The sequence below is a fragment of the Phodopus roborovskii genome, unplaced genomic scaffold (assembly GCF_943737965.1).
Source record: "Phodopus roborovskii unplaced genomic scaffold, PHOROB, whole genome shotgun sequence".
In the NCBI taxonomy this organism is placed as follows: domain Eukaryota; kingdom Metazoa; phylum Chordata; class Mammalia; order Rodentia; family Cricetidae; genus Phodopus; species Phodopus roborovskii.
Window position 1 is genome coordinate 1627711 of NW_026126444.1, and position 22314 is coordinate 1650024.

The following is a 22314-nucleotide window of genomic DNA, read 5'->3' on the forward strand; positions in this document are numbered from 1 at the left end:
CTCGCTCTCTCGCTCTCATTCCCTGTCTTTCTCCCTCTTTCCTCATTCTCCCCCTCTTTCCTTTCTCTTCTCTCCTGCTGCTACTGGCTCTGGAGGCCAGTCCCCCCTCTTCCCTTTCCCCTTTTTATGATCCCTTTCCCTAAAAAACAAACAAACAAAAACCCTCTGCTTGAACCCCATCACATGTTGTTCTTAAGTTACAACAGATATTGTCTACCTCAGCCAATAAAATAAAGCAAAGTGACAATGTGCTACTCTAGAGGGTAAGCATGAAGTCACTGCTCTTCTCTAATGTCTAGCATCTTTCACTCTAGGGGAAGCCAGTCCAGATGTGAAGACACTTGGCCAGCTCCATGGAAAGGCTCCCATGGCGAAGAACTAAGGCTTCTTGTGAAGAGTTACCAAGACTCTCTGTGCTGTGCTTCAGACATCACAGAGCCACAGAGCCACAGAGCCACCCAAGTAAGCTACCTTCAAATTCCCAATTCTCAGAACCCGATTTGTCTTATTCCATTAAGTTTGGGAATATTTTGTTATGTAGAAGTAACCATAATTTCAAATGTATGTTTTGAAGTAAATTCTCACAGTAATGGAAGAGGATAAAAAGCTAACTGCTGAGTCTGGGAAAGAATAGAGGAGAACAAGAAAAGAGATACCATAATAGAGGGAGCCTCTATAGGTTTAAAGAGAAATCTAGCACTAGGGAAATGTCCAGAGATCTACAAGGATGACCCTAACTAAGAATCTAAGCAATAGTGGAGAGGCTACCTTTCCCCAATAATGAGATTGATGACTACCTTATATGCCATCCTAGAGCCTTCATCTAGTAGCTGGTGGAAGCAGAGCAGACACACACTGCTGAACACTGAGCCAAACTCTTGGAATCCAGCTGCAGAGAGGAAGGAATGATGAACAATGGGGGTCAAGATCAGGCTGGAGAAACCCACAGAAACAGCTGACCTGAACAAGGGGGAGCTCATGGACTCCAGTCTGATAGCTGGGAAACCAGCATAGGACCAATCCAGATCCCCTGAATGTGGGTGTCAGTTAGGAGGACTGGGTAGTCTATGGGGCCTCTGGTAATGGATCAGTATTTATCCCTAGTATAAGAATGGACTTTGGGAGCCCATTCCACATAGAGGGATACTCCCTCAGCCTAGACACTTGGGGGAGGGCCAAGACCCTGCTCCAAATGATATGATAGGCTTTGAAGCCTCCCCATGGAAGTCTGCTCCCTGGGGAGCAGAAAGGGGATAAGATGGGGGTTGGTGGGGGGAACAGGAGAGGATAGGAGGGTGAGGAAACTGGGATTGATATGTAAAACAAGCTTGTTTCAAATTTAATTTTTTTAAGCTAACTGCTTTGGATTTTTATTTATTTAGTTTTAGTTTTTGGAAACAGGCTATCTCTGTGTAGCCTTGGCTGTCCAGGAACTCAGTATGTACACCAGGCTGGCCTCGAATTCACAAAGATCTCTCTTCCTCTGCCTCCTGAGTGCTGGAATCACTGCCCAGCATTATTTATTTGTGTATTTTTTTTGGTGGTAGATAAGTGAATAAAATATATTAGGTAGTGAATGTACAAAATCCACTGTGATACTCCACAGCTTTAGAATGGCTATTCTAACTATAGAAGGAAGTTCACTGGTATATACAGAGTTTAGGTATGGTTAATTTTGCTTTGTGATTTTTTTTTTTTTTTTTTTTTTTTTTTGTAAGTTGTTTTGTTTTGTTTTTGGTTCATCACTCTATGTAGCCCTTGTTGGCCTCAGTGATCTACCTGCCTCTGTGTCATCTTGCCTTTAAAATACATTTTAAATAAATAAATAAAAAGCCCCACCAGTACAGGGAGATGTCCATCATTCTTGCTCATGTCTTGATTTCAGGGGAACAGAATCTTTTCTTCAGCATAAATGTGACCTAGGAGCCCGCTGGGTAGTCACATCTCAGAGAATTACTAGAGTGAATTGTGAGGATGGCGGGGCTATGGTGCTGCAAAACAGGGCAATAAATATGGATAAACACCAGTGTGGTGGTGTACACCCTCGTCCCAGAGCTCAGGCTAACTCAGTTCTGTGAGACTGTCTGAAAGAAGAGGGAACAGACATGAAATCCATCTGTGCCACTTTAGTCCTCCCAAGAGAGACCCTGACCACTATTTTCAAGCTATCACATAAGAGATTACAAGAGTGAAAAGAAGGGAAGTGGCTACTTAGAGTGGATGTGCCCAACCCCATTCATGTCGTGAAATTCTAACACCAATTATTGGAAAGTAATTTGGCCATGAATTTGGGGCTCCCATGAATAGGATTTAGTACCCTTATAAAAGAGAAATCATCAAAGGGCCCCTGCCCCTGTGCATCAGCCATCAGGAGACAGGGAGAAGACATCAGTCTAGTCTAAGAAAAAGGTAGTCTAAACACTGAGCATTGACCACCTTGATGTTAGAACACCCAGCAGCCACACTGTGCCAAAATAAATGCCTGTTGTTAGAGATGTCTGTGGTTCTATTGTTCATTTGTGGGAATGAGGTTTGAACAGGGCATCCCACATGCTGGGCTCTACCTTAGTATTGGTATTACAGCAACCCAGAGTAAGACATTGTCCTCATTAAATTCTGTGTTTGCATAATGCTTAAATTTTCCAAATACAGAGAACAGATCCTACAACTGGACTAAAGCACTATTGTTCCGTTCCCAAACAGGCATTTTGCTTTCACTCCCAACATCCTCCCCAGTACATTATTAGGTGTGGCTGTCTTCCTCTTACTGGAAAATGCTTATTCCAAATACAGTCATTGAAAATAGATATTTACAAGAGCTAAGTCAATTCACAAAAATCTTTATTCAAAGATTTACTTATATCCTAACATTTTCAAACTTTTAAAAAGACAGCTGCTCAGGGCTGGAGAGATGGATGGCTGCTCTTCCAGGGCACCTGAGTTCAATTCTCAACACCTATGTCAAGCAGCTCACAACCATTTGAATCTCCAGCTCTAAAAGAGTCCCAACTTCTAGCCTCCTTGGACAACTCTACTTATTCACATGTACATACCCACAAGCAGACATACATACCCATACAATTAAAAATAGTAAAAATGAACTTAAAAAAAAGAGAAAGCACATATGTTGATTATTCCCATAACAAGAAAGGGGTAAATTCAGGAAAACTTCAAATAGTAACTTGTAATCCTATAATTCTGTGAACATTTTTGTTGAATTATTCCAATCCTGATTTACATGCATTTTAATTTTTAATGCAAAAGATAAGACTAAGACTTACTAAGCACAAGAGTACTAATGTGTTTTCTTTATATATATAAATGTATTTAATATTTACATCTCTAGCTTCTATTATGTATTTACCTATTATTACCTTCATTATACAAATAAAAGGCCTAGAATTGGAAGAGGTGAAGAATATGCCCAGTGTCACAGAGTCAAAAGCTGCCCATACTCTTAACCACTATGCCTCTCTTGCCTCCTCAGGTTATACTAAGGATTGGGGGAAGGAGAAGAAACAGTGAGAGAGCTTCCAAAGTTGTACTATGCCAAAGAAAGCTAGCTATTATTCTTGAAAACTAGGGAGAAAAATAAGAGTAATCACTTGTAGTCCTGACAGACATGTCTGCAGGATGTTCTAGAAAATGCCTGAATGAGCCAGAGGGCAAAGAAGGCATTCCTGTGGGGGAAGAAAGACGATGTGACACACTGAAAAATGCCACCATGGAAGAAAACAAGAACAAGGGCTTCTGTGAGACCATCTGCCTAAGGTGTCATTGTTACGGTGGAAGTTTCACCCCGGCCACTGGCATCCATATACCCAAAGAGTCTGGGATGTTGGGGTGGAAGCTTCACCCCAGCCCAGTGGTTTTCTGGTCTCTCTTTCCTGTCTCCTGTCTAGGGAAATGGAAGGCTTTCTGGGAGTGTTGTATCCATTAAACGTAGGCCTTTTCTAATTCTGTTTGATCTGGTCTGATTTGGATTGCTGCATCGGTGCAGGTGCAGTTAAGAACATGGACTCTGACTACTCTGCCTGGGAGTGGAGTCCTGGCCAGGATGCAGCTAATAATCAGCCTTTCAGTAACAACTCTCATCTCTAAGAACTGGGACAATAATATGCTCAGACTCCCCAAGCTGGGTGTTAGTGGTGCACGCCTTTAATCCTAGCACTTGGGACGCAGATACAGGAGGATTTCTGTGAGTTTGAAGCCAGCTTGGTCTACAGACAGAATTCAAATAATACAGAGAAGCCCTGCCTCAAAAAACCAAAAAATAAAAAATATGCTCAGACTACCCTGTGAAATAAGTGAATAAATGTAAACCACTGTACTTAGAATGGTGTCATTTACATAAAGGAAAAAAAGGAGAATAGTGTCAGTACTGTTCCCTCCTCTTGGGGATGTTCTAAACTTAGAACCGACATCTATACTTGGTTGACAGGGGTTTTCTTCACCTGCTTTGTGGGGAGCCAAGAAGGCAGGTGAAATGGGAAGCCGGAAGGGAAGGAAATACAAAGTCCAGTTCTTTAGGACCTGAAGAATAATTTAAAAGTCAGCCTGAGATGGAGAAGTTCCTGTCCATATTTAGCGTATCAGTAAATTCTCAGAATTAAGAATGTGAAATGGCTAATTTGCTGTACAAAACATGGGAATGAACAAACACACCACTCAAGGTCAGATTCTTTCAAGGCAGAGGCAGGCACTTTCACTTGCTTACAACCTTATTTTGTCATTTGAATCTTCCTTAATCTCTGCTCTCACGAACACACAGTCAGTGCACCAATCCGCAAGGAGAAGAGAAAACCATTTATCCTCTCTCTTCTCCCACAAACCATACTGAGACAAAGATTCTGAGACACTCCCAAGACAAAAAGAGATGGAAAGAATGAAGTGAAGCTACCTTAGAAATGGAAAGGGTCCTGGCAGGATGGCTGGAAGAAAGCTCAGCAGGAAAAGCCCAAGGGCACAAAAATGCCATTCCACACCAGGGTGGAGGCATGCTTCCCCTCCCTTGGATAAAAACACTATAGGAGTGGCGGAGGTGACAGGAAGAATGAAATGACTATTAAAAGGGGTGGGAGCAGCTCTACAGAAAACATGCCTGGCTCCTAGCCTGGAGCTTAAAAAAAAATAAATAAATAAAATAAAAATTAGATTATAAAATCTACTGCAAACATCAAAATCCACTGCAGTGGTACCCACCTTTACTAGCACTTGGGAGGTGGAGACAGAGGGTGGTAAGTTTGAGTCCAGCCTGGTCTATAAACATATCCTGTTTTAAAACACTAAGAGTTGGGGATGTAGTTCAGGAGTATGGTGCTTACCTAGTTCTCTTAATACCTTGCGTTTGACCCACAACAGGCAAAAAGATAAAAGGGACAGAATCACAGCTGCCCTTTTACACATAGACTCATAGACTCTTGCTGGCTGAATACTGCACAATTTATTTAAACATCCTGTTAAATGAGATTTTGGTAGTTTTTAGTTTGGACCTTCAGAAGTAAAAATGTTATCCATACTTGTGTTCTGTTTCTCAAATATACACGTGGTTTCTCTGCAAGGAGATGAATTGCTAGGCCATGGGTAACATCAACCTTTTTCTTAGACAGGGTCTCATATCACCCAGGATAGCCTGTAATTTTAATAGTTCTCCTGCTTCAGTCTCATGTGCATGGAGATTATATCCATGTACCATTATATCCACACTCTAACTTCTCTTTTTCTTTTTCTGAGATGGGGGTCTTACTATGTAGCCATGGTGGCATGAAACTTGCTATGTAGACCAGGCTGGCCTCCAAGTCTCAGTAATCCACCTGCCTCCAGTTTCCAAATGCTGGCACTAAAAGCATACACCACCACATCTGGACTCTGTAGAGTAAGTCTACACATCTTGCTTTGCTTCTGGCTATTCTTGGTTCTTTAGCATTTCATATAAATCTTTAGAATTACTTTAGTCAAATCCTATCCAAAAAGCTGTTGGAATTTTCATTAGAATTGCATTAAATTTACAAATCAATAGGAAAAGGCAAGAGCTGTGTCTTTAGTGTTCTATTGGCCTAGGCATGAATGCAGTTTTTCTCAATCACTCAGATCTACTCTGGATTTCAATAAAATTTTCTCCGTAGTCTGATATCCCTGTCGGCTACATATACATGCATGTCTTTCTAGTAACCTCATATTTTACCATCTTACTATAATTGGTGTCTTTGAATTACTTTTTTCTGTTTATATGTAAGGATTCAGGAATTATGCTGGCCTGCCCCTGTCACCTGGCAGAATGCATTCAGGCAGTAGCCTGGTCAGCCCAGGGTTCCATGACTACTAGTCTGCATGCAAGTGCAAAGGACTCTTTTAAAAGACAGACCCTGCCCACTTATGCTCTCTTTCCCTCTCTCTTTCCTGCTGTTCCCCAGTGGCAGACAGGACTTTTCCTGTCTCCCTCTTCTGTCCTCTCTCTGTCTCTGTGTCTCTTTACATCTTTTCTCTTTCCTTCCCCCACTCCCTCCCCTTTCTAATAAAACTTCTCACTAAGTTCTGTCTGCCTGGCTTGTTTGTCCCCCACCTCAGTCACCCTTGCCTGTCATGGAATCTGCCAAGGTCCCACACAATTTATCATAACATTACTTATGTAGAGAAATGCAACTGCCTTTAACACTTCATTTTTTATGAACTTGCTAACTATTCCTACTTTGAGTTTTCCATATTAATAATTATAATACAATGGGACTTCCAATTTTTCTTTTACTATCTCTGAACCTTTTGTTTCTTCTCTGTCTTATATCTGGCATCATTTGAATAGGATCTGTGCTAGTAGGCATTACTTCTTGTCTCTGCCTTTAAAAGAAATGTATCTTTAAATTTGACTATTGCTATAATGTTTCTTATAGAAACCCTTATGAGCTAATAAAGGCTTTTCCAGCAACCTTTTTACTCTCTCTCTCTGTGTGTGTGTGTGTGTGTGTGTGTGTGTGTGTGTGTGTGGTATGTATGTGCCTGTATCTATATGTACAGGTGTCTGCATGCATGTGGGGAGGCCAGAGATCAACAGAAGATGTCTTCCTCAACTGTTCTCCACTTTGTTCTTTAAGAGAATCTCTCAATGAATCTGAAGCTCATGGACTAGCTTCTCAGCATCCATCTAACTCCACACCCCTGCCAGCTTTTACCTGGATGCTGAGGATCCAGATTCAGGTCCTCATACCTTCAAAGCAAGCATTTAACTTGTAAAGCCATTTCCCTAGCCCTTCAGCAACGTTTTTCCTCCACTGCTGAGGACTGAACCCAGGACCTCTTGCATGTTAGATAAGCAGTCTTACTTACCATTTGTCTACAGACCCAGTAAGGGAAGCATTTCCTACTAGTAGTTTACAAAAATAATTTTGTCATACTTAGAAGCTGGATGGGAAGATTCTTTATCCATTGCTGTGAAGATGTTTCATTACTAGTCTGCAAAGAGAGGACACTCTGTATTTTCTGATGCTGACAAAACCTTGTTTTCCTACAGTAAGACCTAAAAATCAAGACTTTCCCTGGGAGAGTCAGCAGTGAAGTAACACAAAAATAAAGGCTATCTACTTTACACAGTGCTAGTCTTACTGGTTTACCTCAAACCCTGTCTCCTTCAGAATCATCCCTGATTCAAGCATTTGAGCTCTCAGAGCATATATTATTGATAATACTCATTTGATACTTGGCATGTGTTTGCTATGCTATACCTGTCCTACTTTCCAACTAAAATATATGCCCTTTAAAGAGCAGCAACTATTAAGTGTGCGATAAATCCTTGCTTGAAGTACTTAAAATATTCTTGGGGAGAAATTAGTTGGATAATAGTGCTGTATCTATGGGAGAAAAACATTTGGACATGGGAATTTTCTAGAGAGCTAACCACTCCCTGCTCCCGCTCACACACTCACATGCTCACACACTCATACACACACACACACACACACACACACACACACACACACACACACCACAATCTCATACAATTTAGGCTGGCCCCAAACTCTTAATTCTCCTTTCTCTACTTCCTGAGTGTTAGGATTACTTGCATGAGCCACCAGCATGTTTGTGATACTGGGAATCAACCAAGGGCCAGCACCCCAACTTAACTATATCCCTAGCCCCAGTTTTAATATTTTAACCTCACTGAAACTTTAAAATCTGTCTAAATTATCTTTCTGTGATTCCTGACTTGTTAATAAAGCATCATAGCCATGCTTTATGCATCTCTTGAGACTATTTGGAAATTAACTTTGTCTCCTTAAGAACAGTCTACCATTAGCTGGGTGTTGGTGGTGCACACCTTTAATGCCAGCACTGGGGAGGTAGAGGCAGGAGAATCTCTGTGAGTTCTAGGCTAGCCTGGTCTACAGAGCAAGTTCCAGTACAGGCTCCAAAGCAATACAGAGAAACCCTGTCGAAAAACCAATAAATAAATAAGAGAAAAAGAAAAGAAAAGAACAGTCTACCATTAAGCCTATCGATTGTGGACCTTGACAGAGATACAAATACGGTGTGCAGAATCTCAGCTGTGATCCTGACTGAATAAGACCTCATACCAAGCAGGGAGGGGTGTTTTCCCTTCTAGCTAATTTTTTTAGCAGCTGATTATACCTTTCCTCTTCTACTCTCCATACTGCAGAATAAAAATAAAGCTCTGTATGTAGTACTGGTAAATTTTTAGCAATGCTACTATACAATGTTACTGTTTTTACAGATTGCAGCTCTCTGGCTAGTTTTTCTACTGTGAAACATTTTCTTTGTAACCACTCTGCGCTGACCTCATCCCCTCCTCTAATTTCTGAAAGGGACACGGGAGTAGCTAAAAGTTGACTACTGGAGCCAAGCAGCCTGGATTCAAACCGCAATTTGTCATTTAAGAGTTGAACTCGTTAATAACAGGTTAATTGATCTAACTAACCCTCAATTTCTTCATCTGCCCCATGAGAATATGCATATATCTCACCTCATGGGTGGGCAAGAGTTAAATAAGTTAGCACTGGCAAAGTGCTTAAAACACAACCTGCACTGATTTTTAAACAGATGGATAAAACACTATCAATTTCAAGTCCATCACTCTCATCTCTCTCCCTTGTAAAAGTGGGCATTTCTTGCCACTTATGGATTGTGGTTGTCCTGCTGATAGGGGTGTGGGGGGAGACCTTCAGGGTGGAAGGAAGTATAGACAATGAAAAGGTACAACAGCACTCTTTCCATTGATCCATACAACCAATATTCAGAAGAGGGAGCGCCACAGGGTGTAATCACCACTGTTCAACTAATCACAGGATGCAGGGAGAAAAATGGGGATAATCCAGGCGACATATACAACTACAACTTTCAAATATTTTTGGGATCGGGCTGGCACAGAGGCAACATTTAAAAGTCTATGGAATAGTGACAATCTCCCCTTCACTAAAAGTGTTTATGTAAGGCCTCAGCGGCCAGGTGTGAAGGATGTTGTAAGAAATTGTTTTTTAATTTAGAGTCAGATAATTTAAGACTACCTCTAAAATCTTGGCAATCCTGGCATGAGTCACCAAGATGTTACAGCTTAGTATGAGTCACCCATAGCCAACGTGCAGCCAAAGACAAAATTCTTCACTTGGTGTTTGGCATAGTACCACAGCTGTAGGTGAGGAATTCTAGCCCTCGGGTTATGTATACCTCAGCTCGGAGAAACAAACCTTTCTTTTTTTATTCAGCACATCACTTGGCTGATTCTAGACTCCTTTTATAACCCACAAATACAATAATGCACTAATTCCAACTAAGACCTGGCAAAAAGGTGTGCATCGGGATTAAACCTCAAGCACTCCTTCCCCCGTCACTCTGCAGGCACACACGGAGATGGGCAGGCAAGTGACGGAGAGGGACACGATAGGTGGCCAAAGGGGATGGGAGTTGAGTGAGCACACACACAGCCAAGTGAACCGGACAAAGGCCTTGGAGAACATGCCAGAGTTGGAGGCAAACTGTAGTGCCTTAGTCTGCGTCCAGCGCCCTGGTCTGGCATGGGATGTGGACAGTGGTGGCGGCGGACTGCGCAGCTGCAGCCGCCTAGGCTCTGGGAGCTAGGGGACCCTGCAGGGGTCCTACGGTCCCGCGGCTGGGCCTCATTAGGCAGAAGCCATAGCACCAGGCGAGTCCGGCCGCCTAGGCCAGACAACGCACCTGTTAGGCTCGGTCGCCTCACCGCGCGCCCAGGAGTGGCCGCCCCGCCCCGGGCCCCCACGCGAGTCCTGCCGCGCCGCCGCCGCGCTCGCGGAATGCGGGACAGCGCCGCCTCCCGCCCCGCCGTGCTGGGCCGGGGAAGAACGGCAGCCGCCATCGCGGGCCGTGCACACGGGGACTCGGGGCCGCAGTACCTGAGATACCAGGGGCAGCAGCGTCTGCTCTACCGAGCGCGTTCTGATCTCCAGTCCCGAGTCGAAGGCGAAGCCAGATGTACTGGAGGAGTGGACAGCTCCCGCACCGCCTCCGCCGGGGACCGGAGAAGCGGCCATAGCCCTGCACCGGTCGTACAGCCCCTTCTCCGCACCAGTGCGGGGCCCGCCAACTAGCCCGCCGGTCGCCTGCCGCCTCGCTGCACCGAGGCCCCTCCCCTAGCCTTGTGCCGCCGCCTCAGCCCCGCCTCCATGCGACCCCGGGTCCCATAGCCCCGCCCCCACGCGGGAACCTCCGCCCCCGCCCCGCCCCTTAGGCCACCCCACCCTCGCTAGCTCCGCCCCCCAGCCATACCTCCCCTATTGGCCCCTCCCACCATAGTCTGAAGCGCCAGTTGTGGCTCATCAGCTCCGCCTCTAGGGAGGCACGCCCCCCTCTAGCTCCACCCTAACCCCTGGGAGCCCCACCCCTCCCGCCCGGAAGGCCGCACCAGTGCCTCTTTCCTCTGGCGTGAGTGCCAAAACAGATTTTACCTAAAACCAGGAGAAACGAGATACCTGAGGGCCTCCCCATGTTCACTTAACCTCTCACCAGAAGGCAACTGTCCCCAGCAGTTTCCCACCAAATCCATTTGCCTCAGAAGTCAATTCTGAATTCCCATAACTATTTCTACAAGTTTGGATGTGGTTGAAAATGGTAGGGAACCTGTGCCCCGAGATGACAATTATACTTGGAATTATCTTTCCATGGCTTCCCAGGAAGGCCCGTCCGGTTTCCCCTTCACTCCTATTTTCTGATTATGTTTTTCACACGGAGTTGAAATATTTGATAATACATTCACATAAGCATCTTGATACTCAGCAAGAAGGCTGTGGCTCTTGCAGGCAGCATCTTTAGAATTCACTTTCAAGCGAATTAAAACAAAAAGTTGCATGCACTGGTAGATATCTTTTTAAAAAATATTTTTGCAATTATTTTTAACATTAGCCAAGTACTACTAGCATGTTAACTGCTCCTTGAAAGAAAAGATTGCATGTATTTCTGACTGAAGTCACTTAAGGCTAAGAATCCATTCTCAGTCCAACCATGAGCTCACACAGAATCCCTGTGATGAAAGGGAGGGCCAACACTCCTTTTCTTCCAGTTTCCAGGAACAAAGCCAAGGAAGGCTTTCAAAAGGCTGCACCTTAGGAAGGATTCTAGACTTAAGCAACTGAGAAGCACAAGAATGTAGTTTTGAAGGATCATAGCTGCTAACAAGCATCTACTAAGGCAAAAAGGAAGCTGAGATTGGCTTTCTCCATCAATTAAGTTAGACTGATGGGCTCAACTTGCAGTGTTGAAAGCAAACCTGCAGGGTTCAGTTTCATCTGCCAAAGCAATATGTGGTAATGGAGATAGCAAAACTCAGACTTCTTTTCTCCCTTAAAGAGAAGAGCTCTTGGCCAGGCATTGGTGGTGCACGCCTTTACTCCCAGCACTCAGGAGGCAGAGGCAGGAGGATCTCTGTAAGTTTGAAGCCAGCCTGTTCTACAGAGTGAGTGTCAGTACAAGCACCAAAGCAATACAGAGAAACCCTCTCTCAAAAAAAAAAAAAAAAAAAAAAAAAAAGACAAAAAGGAAAAAGAAAGAAAAGATTAGATTACAGGCTTCAGGGTTACCAGCTGCCCAATATTGGTGTTAGGAATCTAACTTGGTTCCTCTGGAAGAGCAGTATATAGCCTTAACTGCAGGCAACTTGTCTTCCAAGTTTTACCTTCAATCACCATCCTCACACTTTATCTACAACGCTGCCTCTCTCCAATGCACTGGGGACTCCTGCCTCAGCTATGGACCCTCTGGCTTCTCTAAGGTACAAACATCACTCCCCAGTCAGTTTCCCTCATGTAAGATGACCAAATTTCACAAAAATTCTGGCACCCAAGGTAGTATATGCAGGGAAAGTCTGGATAAAGGTCAAATTTCTCAAAATAAATAAATAAATGGCAAAGCTTATTACCCATCTCATCCAACAATTTGTGACTTTATTTCAAAATAGAAATATATTACATTTTACAAAGATGTTGTTACATCAGTAAGTTGTGAAAGCAAATTAAAGCTAAGAAACATTTATGTAATAAAGGATATTAATTGTTGCATTTGAATGCTAGCTTTCCTGTCAAACCATTTCTCTCCTTCACCTGAGAATGCAGAGGCGATACATTTTCAGAGCTAAATAATTACAACAATATGTTTAATCTTAGTTTCATAATCAAACAGTGTTTGAAGTACAAGCCAAGTACCTGAACAAGTACCACTGCAAGGACACAGGACAGCTACAGTAGGAGTTACACTGCTGGGTCACTTCAATACAAAAGAATTTGTATTTCACAATAAGCAAAAACACTGTTACATCTGTTTCCATACCTTTGTCATATACATAAAGCTAGAAGGAAAAACCGGTGTAAAGAACTTTGGACTTGGAGTCAGAGACTGTAACAAAATTCTGGCTCCATCTTTTTGTGATCTAAACTTAGGAGAGGGAGGGCAAGAGAGAGAAAAGAAGGGGTCAACAACAACACACTTCTTGGAGCTTCCAGTGCCTCATCTGAACAATGACTGTAATACTATCTAGCTCACGGGGTTGAACCCAAAGGTGCCTGAAAATTATAAAGTGCCATACAAAAGCATTGCTAAGATGCAGTACCAACATCACCAGTGTATTTGCAATTTAAGTGATTCTTGGATAACTAGGGGTTAATGACTTTGTGCCACAGCTGGGAAAGAACATCTTTCCTTCAAGTACAGCTCTGGGCAGCAATGTGTCTTCTTTCTGATGTCTTACCAGATATCCCATGGAAGCACAGTAACACAGGTACTGCCAGTATTCTCACTAGCAATTGTCTTCTACAAGACCTGTAAACTCGATCAAAAGCTCAAAAGGACCCCTGGTCTTTTGAGATTCTCAGAGAAAGGGGGACAGGGAAGGACAGAGGCACAACATACAACGAAACACTTTGTTTCTCTTAAATTTACTATGTGTCATGGCATAATAAAAACATCCCAGGGAAAGGAAGTAACAGCATTCCTCAATATTAATTGACCATGGAACCTCTCTGCTCCAGCAGTTTTTTTTTTCTGTATTAATTCTGCAAATGACTGCTATATACAACATCATCTTTTTTGACAAAAGTAGTTGAGCTATGAGGGAAAGGGAAGAAAAGCAGAAGAAGGTGGGCTGACAGGGTGAGGATACATATTCCACTCTGAATTCTGTTGCTAACTGGCTCTATACCATAAGCTATTTTATCCATAAATTTGTTCTTCTCTAAAACCACATCATCTCGTTATAACAGCCCATTCAAGCACCAAACTTCTGTAATTGTAAGAAGAATCTTCACCTACAATTCTCTTGTGTTTTTAAGTTATCCAGAAAGCTGCTTGCTTAGTGGCTTCAGATAGGTGTTTTCCCCAGACTTCAGTGAGTTTAAAAAAAAAAAAAACACATTTGATGACAAAAATAGCAAAGATAAGAAACTGATAAAATAATTAATAAATACAAAATAAATAGTAGCTGTTCTTTGCAGGAACTAAAATTTGAAAGTATGTTGCCATAAATGATTTTTAGTGTGAAAAGGGCATTCAAAGTCCAACCATAATACTCTTGGAAAGGCTGTAGGAGACCCTCAGAAGGTACTGAAATGTCAGGATTGGAGTATGGGAAGTCCTGAGGGCATTTTCTCATAAACTAGGTTAAAGCCTACTTTATGTATTCTAGTCTAAGCCTGATTGGCCTTGAGTTCCTAGCATTTCTTGCCACACTTCTGAAATAGGCACCTAACCAAAGTGGGAAATGGAGGAGCACAGAATCTTGAGAAAGCATGGAGAGTTCTTATGAAGGCCAAGGTTAGCCAGAAGACCTGTCCTGCAAGTTCTTTACTGCCTGTATACTGGACAAGCAGCTGCCATCACCAAAGCCACAGTTTGGACACAGGGTCTCCACATAACACATCCTGGGCACCTTTCCACAGTCAAGTGCCAACCCAGACTCATCTCAGAGTTCAAAGGAAAGCAGCCAGGTCTTGGGGAAGAAGGGTTAGGAGATTCACAGTTTTAATAATATCTAACACTGGCAGCCAAAGAGGCCAATAGAACTAAAAATAAGAGTGTGAGATTCAGGCAGAAGGGATGTAACATGATTTATGCTTCCAACCCTGAACCCGTCCTCTCATATCAAAATTAGGAGATGGGTACACACAGCATCCCAGTTCCCCTTGTACCCATTCCATTTAATGACTGTCAATGAATGGGAACTTGAAAACTAACCCTTAACGTATCTATACAATCGAAGATGCTATGACAGAGTTCTGTCCTCAGTTTCACTGAAGCTACTATTGCTTCATGGATGCATTCTACACACACATAAACACAACACACACACACACACCCCCCAAAAAAAAAAAAAAACACCAGTCAGGCATAGACACCATCTCTGTTCCTAAGGGAACTTCTTCCTGGGTAAAATTCCCATGCAAACTCTTCAGGGTAGAGACGAGACTTAATCTAAAGACTCTTACCTTGTCATGATACCTGCTCTCTATCTATTCTAGGAAAATACTGTAAAACCTCCTCCCTGTGCCTGACATATGCCAGGGTGCTTTTCTGGTTCCAACCTACCCAACTGGTGGCCTTCCTGAATTCACTGTAGTAATGGAGTGGTATGATCAGAGCTGTGTGGCAATGTGGGGACCTCTGCTCCTAAAATTTCAGGAAGGGCTTAGGTCAGTGCCACTAATTTAGGAAGTTCAAAGTTCCCCGTGAACAATTTCATGTTCAGATTGAGAATTATCATGCCAACAGCTATGAATTAGCTCAAACTTGGGTTTTTTGCAATTTTGCTTCTAAATGGCTAAAAGCACATTGGAGCAACATAACTTGTATATGTACACAACCAATAAGTGTATTTGCCTCTTTTGAGCATATGCTAATTATAGCTATAAACTTATCAGGTTATGGTAAACAAACACAAACTCGGTTTCTCTCTTCAGCCATTTTAATATAAGAATTTTAGATTTGTATGATACATGATCGGGCTGGCATTTAAGGTAAGAGGCTGCCTCTGGAGTTATCTCCCAAAGCACCCTGGCATGGTGCCCAGAGTTTACTAATACTCAAGAAATGTGTTAATGAGCAAGTGGGCAACTGATTAAAGGACAGAGTAAGTGATCTAGTGGTCAAGTCTAACAGGTAATGGAATAATAGGTCATAGACGTTGAAGGATTCATGATACAACCAGGAGACCTGCATGTGCTATACTGCACACAGCCAAGTCAGGACACTGCAGCATAGGAGGTTTATTACTCATGACATAAATAAATGTATAAACTTAGTGAGATATTTTAGGAAGAATTAATTTTAGTCTTAAGTGCTTTCAAAAAAATCTTTGACACAAATCCCTCCTGCTTTACATTCCCTCTGGGCACGGGCAGGGCTGGTGTCTGAACAGCCAGCTAGGCAGGGCACAGCAGCTGGCTCTCCTTCCAACCATGTCATGAAGCTGAAAAAGCTTTCTTTCACTTGCAAGGAATGTATGACAACACCTGGGTCACAGGACTGGGAAATTGCTGAAGCCCTAAAAATTGCATTGTGATAAGAGTTTGCAGATATGAAGTCAGAAGATGGGAGACCAAGTCTTACAACACTTGGTGACTCTGCACTGGCCACTGTCCTGAAGCTTAGTGGCCTCACAAGTGTGACACTGTTGAGAATACAGAGCTGAGTGAGCTGATGTGAAATGAGTGTGAAGTAGCATGCACAAGGGCTGAAAATGTAAAGCACTGTGCTGGTTATGCCATGTCTGAGATACATACAAAGTTATTATAGTCCAACCCAGCAAGCATTCATCTAGAGTCACATGTGCAAGGCACTGTGCTAAGTGGCAGAGAACATAAAAAAAGTTCTAAGTAAAGAGCTGGGGACACACACAGCAAACTAGAGGACCACTGCACCTGAGAGTCTCTTCTTGTAAAAGAGTTTAAAAAAGAAAGTTGACAGCATGGATGCTACCACACTGTTACTATTCACAGCAGCTCACTAAGGATCTCCATCCAATGTGGTCAGGAAAGTCGTGGAAATTTGGCAACCCTGAAAGGAAAGGTGGAGGGGAGGAAGGAGGAAGGACTGCACTCCTACTGCTTCTCTTCTGTCATAGCACACATACCCCACCATCACTTCTAAGACGCCTTTCTCCTCCCAAGAAGGGGATAATGTTGTTCTAAAAGGGTATCAGACTCATTTCCCCTAATTACTAAGCCATACCCCAAAGCAAAAGCCTCATCCCTGAAAAGGGGAAGAATTCCTAAGGCGGAAGAAAAATTACACTGAATATATACTTTTAATAGCAGGTATTTTAGAATCCCTAAGGTAACTTTATAAATACACACTGCAGTAGACAATCAATGGGGGCAATTTCAAGCCTTGGTACCAGTGCATGAACTGCAACTTTTCAAGCATCTTAGCATGAGCTATGAGCACACACAGTTTCAAACTCAAGCTGTGTTTCAAACGCAAAGCAGCCTAGAGCAAGTCCTCTCTCACTCGGTGTTGTGCATGTAAGGCTGGGAGGCTTCTGCTTCTTTTTTAGGTGTCTCTGCCTGCCAGACACAGTTGACAGGACAGAGGCCATGCTGGGAGAATTCACTGTCAAGGTGGAACTCCTCAGAGCAGTCACAGCAGGGAAGCCATGTCAATCTACTGAAGATTTCAGGTCTTCAGAGATGTCACGGAAAGTCCTAAAAAAAAAAGAAGACAGAATATTTGGTTTTGCTTTGGAAGGGGGTGGGACAGTAAAACCACAAGGAGAAAGTTAGAAGGAAGGAGGGAGAGGAGGCCCAGAACCAGTTACCATACAGAATCACATTATTTCAAAACCTTTAAGAGGGGAGAAGAGATTACAGTCACTAATTTTTGTTATTTTCACAAGACTGTTTCAAAATCTATTAGTTAGCCCTTATTCTTTATAAACAAAAGCCCAGTTTTGGTCGGAGTCCATTATCTTCTATCCAAAAGACTTTAACAGACTTACTTGAAACCACATATGGCTATGTGACTGAATTTTGGCTAACAAGATGTTCAGAGACATGTTGTGCATCTTTGGGCAGTGTCTTGGTTCTCAGAACTTCTAACTAGCTGGAAAATAGATATGAAGATATTACAGATCAGGTTAAGTGCTGAGTGTCTAGACTCCCGTTAGGAAGCAGGAACCCTAGAGCAGCACAGAACCCAAGCCGTGCAGGGCAGAGTTCCAGGCAGATGCAGGAAGGCATTTTCATCACCTGCCTTATACTATTGCTGTCCTACATCAGACTAGCTAAGCGAGCAGTGCCAAGTGCCAGCTGGTACCTGCACTGGGAAGGTCTACGACATAAAGGGTTCTACCTCCAGATAGTGGTGACCAAACAGTCCTTGATATGACTGACAGGCCTGAGTCATAATGTCACCCAGCAAAGCTGAGGTACTCATAGTCAAATGGGCAGGTCAGAGCTTCTGAATGAACATGAGCTCCAGTACCTTAGAAAGCCACAAGTCAAGGCTGGCACAGCATTCTGACGGGGAAAGGCTGGGCTTGGACATTTGTTTAATACACTAAACCTGGAATGCCCCTCTGGACCTCTTTTAAACATGAAATGAATAATGTTCTGCCTTCTTTGCATTGTTTTGAGTTTAGCCAGTGATGGGTTATAGGGTTTTAATTATTAGCATTGTTACTAGTATTGAGGCAAACGTTCCTGGCATGAAATATATATATGGACAGTTTACTAGCACCCATCTAGAAAGAAACCATACTACTTCTCCTTACCAGAATCACCAGGAAGGAATACAGAAGACATTTGGCACAAAAAACTAGCATTTTTCAAAAAAAAAAAAAAAAAAAAAAAAAAAAAAAAAAAATTGAGAGCTTTGACTGCATGTATGTAGACGCCTCATTTGCATGTATGGTGCCCAGAAGAGAGCATCCAATTCCCTAGAACTAGGGTTCCAAATGGTTGTGGGTAAGTATATGGATCAAAAGCAGGGTTCTCTACAAGAACAACAAATACTCTTTAATAAGTCATCTCTTCAGACCCTGTGACCAATAGAAACACAGCATGTTATATCACTATTTCACCATGTCCCTTAAAGTCAAGCAAAGTTATTTTTGTTTTTATAGCAAATCAGCCATTAGTTATCACAACAACATTTTCATTAAAAACATAACTAAAAGACAACATGGGGTTAAGTATACTAACTTCAGACAGCAGTGTCAACAAACCAGGCACAGCACAAGACTTTTTCCTTAACAGCCTACAAAGCAAATCTAACTTCGAAAGCAATTCCACAATCCTGCCTCCTCCTCCTTGACGGCATTTGCAGTCCACACAAACACACAGGATTACATAAAGCAGGGATAAGCTGACACCTACCATTATACTCCAAAACACAAAGTCCTTCAAGGTCAAGAGGAACACACGCAAATGTTACAGAAGAGATACTACACTCACAGATGCTCAGTTCTCTGGAGGCTCTCAAAGACAGTGACCTAAGCCTCCCTGCCCTCACAACATGAAAACTAGCAAGGCTCCTTTTTCAAAGGCACAGATAGGAGGGAGAAATACAATTGCTGGCTATGGAGCCCAAGCTTGGAAAGAGTTTTCCTGTTGCATGACTAAATCCACAATAAATACAAAAACACATGGTGGCAGACCTAAACACTGAAACCAACGTTTCCTTAAATACTTCTGTTACCATCTTTTGAAAGAGAAGTAAAACAACAAAGATCTACATCCACTGATGTATGGATCATTTCTCAACAGTGATACTGTCCCCATTTCTGATCACTGTATTTGGCAGTTCACCAGCCTCTGTCCACTAGAGTTCTAACAATGCATGTGTACATGTGTCTACAGGGGAGGGGTACTCCCCACCTCTGCCAGAACCATTGCTGCAAATAACTATTTATGTAACTATTTCTTAAGAGCGTTGTTCAAGTTTATGTTTTAGAATTTGAAGAACAGCAAAGACAGCTGAAAGCTTTCTCCAACAAATAGGAATTCAGGTAGAGCTCAATTTTGAAAAGCCCTGAAAATATTTTCACAACAATAATCTTAAGCATTTCTCAAAATCCTGTAATTTATCCTTGGACATCTTAAAAAGTTTTAAAGAAATCTGTAAGTTTGAATGAAATATAACTGTTCACGTCTCTCATTTATGAGTGAAAAGTCGGCCTGAAGGACAAAGATGTATAAAATGAGATTAACACTGTGGTCGACTGTAGTGAGCCTGGTGACTTAGATAGAATTCAATGCTGTCTCCTGGCCAAGAAAAGAAGGAAGTTTCTTCCAGGAAAGAAAACAAAATGAAACAAGCTTAGAAATCAGTTACTGAACAGTGACAACAGTAGGGAAGTGACAGACAGGAGCTCAGACAATCTCAACAGTCCCAAAGAAATGCCCAGCTCAGATGCTGGTGGCTCTAGGGATAAAAGGCAAAGACAGATTCAAGGTAAACTGGATAAAGATGGTGAAAGGGTACAGTTACAGAGTTAGAACACACAGAGTGAAGGCAGTGGTTGGTTTGTTCTGGGTGACAGAGCATTTAGGGAAAACAAAGACATTAGTTGAAACAGGTCAGCTTGGAAGCTTGAACTATGTAATCATAGGGCAACTTAACATCTCTAAACTTCATCTAAGCATCATGAAAAACAACAATAGGTGCAGAACAGCACACACAAAGAACCAGGCCTGATGTATGCCTTTAATCCCAAAACTCAGAGGATGCAGACAGGTAGATTTCAGGTGAATTCCAGGCCAACTGGGGCTACATATTTATCATGGGATTCAATGCATAGTAAGTTTCAATAAATGTTACAAGTGTCACGTGTGTTACTACTTAAACAGCCATTTAAAACTGCTCATTGAAAGAGTGGTCTATCAAACACCGAGTGTCAGTACAAGCACCCATTAACAGCTGGGGACTGGTGGAATGAATCCAACAGGCAACCACTGGGACTTGACCACCTCTCAAAAGAAGGAATTCCAAGCCTAGTAGGAGCCTAAAACAACCTAAATTCACTCAGCAAAATCACCATAAGGTTCACAAGTAGGTAACATGGGCTAACTATGAGACTGGAGGGTGTAGCTGAGCAATGAATTGATGCTCATCTGCTAAGAAAGCCTGAAACACCACTTCCCCCTCCAACATCCCCACCTACTTCCACCACACCAAGCAGCTGTCACTTCTCCTGGGTCCTTGGAAGAAATTAATTCCTCTTCTCTGGAGACAAGAAGGAGTTCTGAACTAGGAAAACAGGCAGAGATGCAAGTGGACTGTGTATTAATTAGCACAGGGTAGGAAGCCCACAGCAGATCTCTGCATCCTCAACTCATCACCCCTTCTCTGCTCCTGGCTGCAGCTGGGCTTGCTACCTCCAACCAGGAGACCTGAAGATCTGTGAAGAATCAATCAGCTCACAAATGGGAGCAGAAAGTGTAGCCATCGAGGGCTGCACAGGGCAATGGCCTTGTCAGGTCAGTCACTACAGATGCAGTGCCCCACTTTCTACGGGAGCCAAACCCCAAAACCTTCACTGTCTGATACCACTTGCACAGGGAAAATAAAAGCCTTTGTTTTTTTCACAATCAGCACAGTAAAAACTGTCCACAAGCACAAATGGCTGAAGGAAATAACGGTGGTTATCTATTGGTCCTCACATCTTATTTCCCAGCGCCCTCTACTTGATGATACAACTTCCTACATCCAGGAGAAGAAAAAGAGGTCTCCTCTCTATGCTTGGATTTTTGTTTCATTTTAAAGTAACTCTTGTCTTATATATTAAAAATTATTAGGAGACCCCCCCCAAAAAAAATAACAGCAAAACAGTAACAAATTTTTTGTTCTTCCTCCAATGCCTGGAAGAAGCTATGCCTTGACTTTGCAGGTACCCAAGCACCTGCGTGGCAGCACACACCACACTCAGGAAGCTAAAGAGTGGAGTGTGAACTCAGCTGGCCTGGCTCCACAGTGAGACTGCTCCAAGAAAAGGAAGGAGAGAGGGGAGAGAAAGAAAAGACCTAGTCTAGTGTCGCCAGCCCCAGCTGATGAGGTCTTCGTCAGTCACCTATACCCCTGTGCTCTATTCTTCTTGAGGAAAATGACTTTCCTTAGCCATCAATAAAAGGGTGCATTAAATGAGGGTGTGGTGGCGCTTACCTTTAACCCTAGCATTTGGAGGCAGAGGCAGAGGCAGGAGGATCTCTGACTTCCAGGCCAGGGAGATCCTGTCTCAAAAAACGGCATTAGCTCTAATGGGCTTCTGAGCAACTGACTCCAACTAAGTAGCCACTGTGTTCAATTCCAAATATATGGTATTTAAAACAAAATGAGTGGCACCACTCTTTAAAAGTGTGAGTGGACTGTCAGCCAGAGTACTCAAATACAGTGGAATACACAACAACATGGAAATCAGTGCTTGAAGACAAGCTAGACAACATAATGAAGTAACCAGAAGTTTACCAGGTGATGGTAGCGGTGCACAACTTTAATGCCAGCATTAAGGAGGCAGAGGCAAGCAGATCCCTGAGTTCTAGGTCAGCCTGGTCTACAAACTGAGTTCCAGGATAGCCAATGCTACACGAGAAACCCTGTCTCTAAAAAAAGAAAAACCAAAATTAAAAAATAATTAATTTTTTTGTTGTTGTTCTGAAACTTGCTACGCTATATATCTGAATATTTTATACAAAAACCCCATTTTGTAAAGTTTTCATTGTTTGGTTCTGGTTTAACTAGGTTGTCAGAGTACTCAAACTGATAACTCACCTGCCTCTGCCTTCCAATGTTGGGATTACAGGCATGAGCCAACATACTTGCCTTACTTTGCAAAGATTTTTTTGGGGGGCTAGGGGGTGG

The 22314-nt window shown here is 42.7% G+C and overlaps 2 protein-coding genes across 6 annotated transcripts in view; both read right to left on the reverse strand.

The window, feature by feature from the left end:
* Ctnnal1 (catenin alpha like 1) overlaps positions 1 to 10618 on the reverse strand; it is a 57081-nt gene extending 46463 nt beyond the window's left edge. The window contains exon 1 of the mRNA XM_051187832.1: positions 10374 to 10618. Coding sequence (XP_051043789.1) covers positions 10374 to 10511 — 138 coding nt within the window. The 5' untranslated portion in view covers positions 10512 to 10618. The remainder of the gene's footprint in view (positions 1 to 10373) is intronic.
* A 1778-nt stretch (positions 10619 to 12396) lies between these two features.
* The window catches only part of Tmem245 (transmembrane protein 245), an 80321-nt gene continuing 70403 nt past the window's right edge, over positions 12397 to 22314 (reverse strand). For all 5 annotated transcript variants that reach the window (XM_051187848.1, XM_051187846.1, XM_051187847.1 and 2 more), the window contains one exon: positions 12397 to 17162. In XM_051187848.1, the coding sequence (XP_051043805.1) occupies positions 17117 to 17162 (46 nt within the window). In that variant the 3' untranslated portion in view covers positions 12397 to 17116. The remainder of the gene's footprint in view (positions 17163 to 22314) is intronic.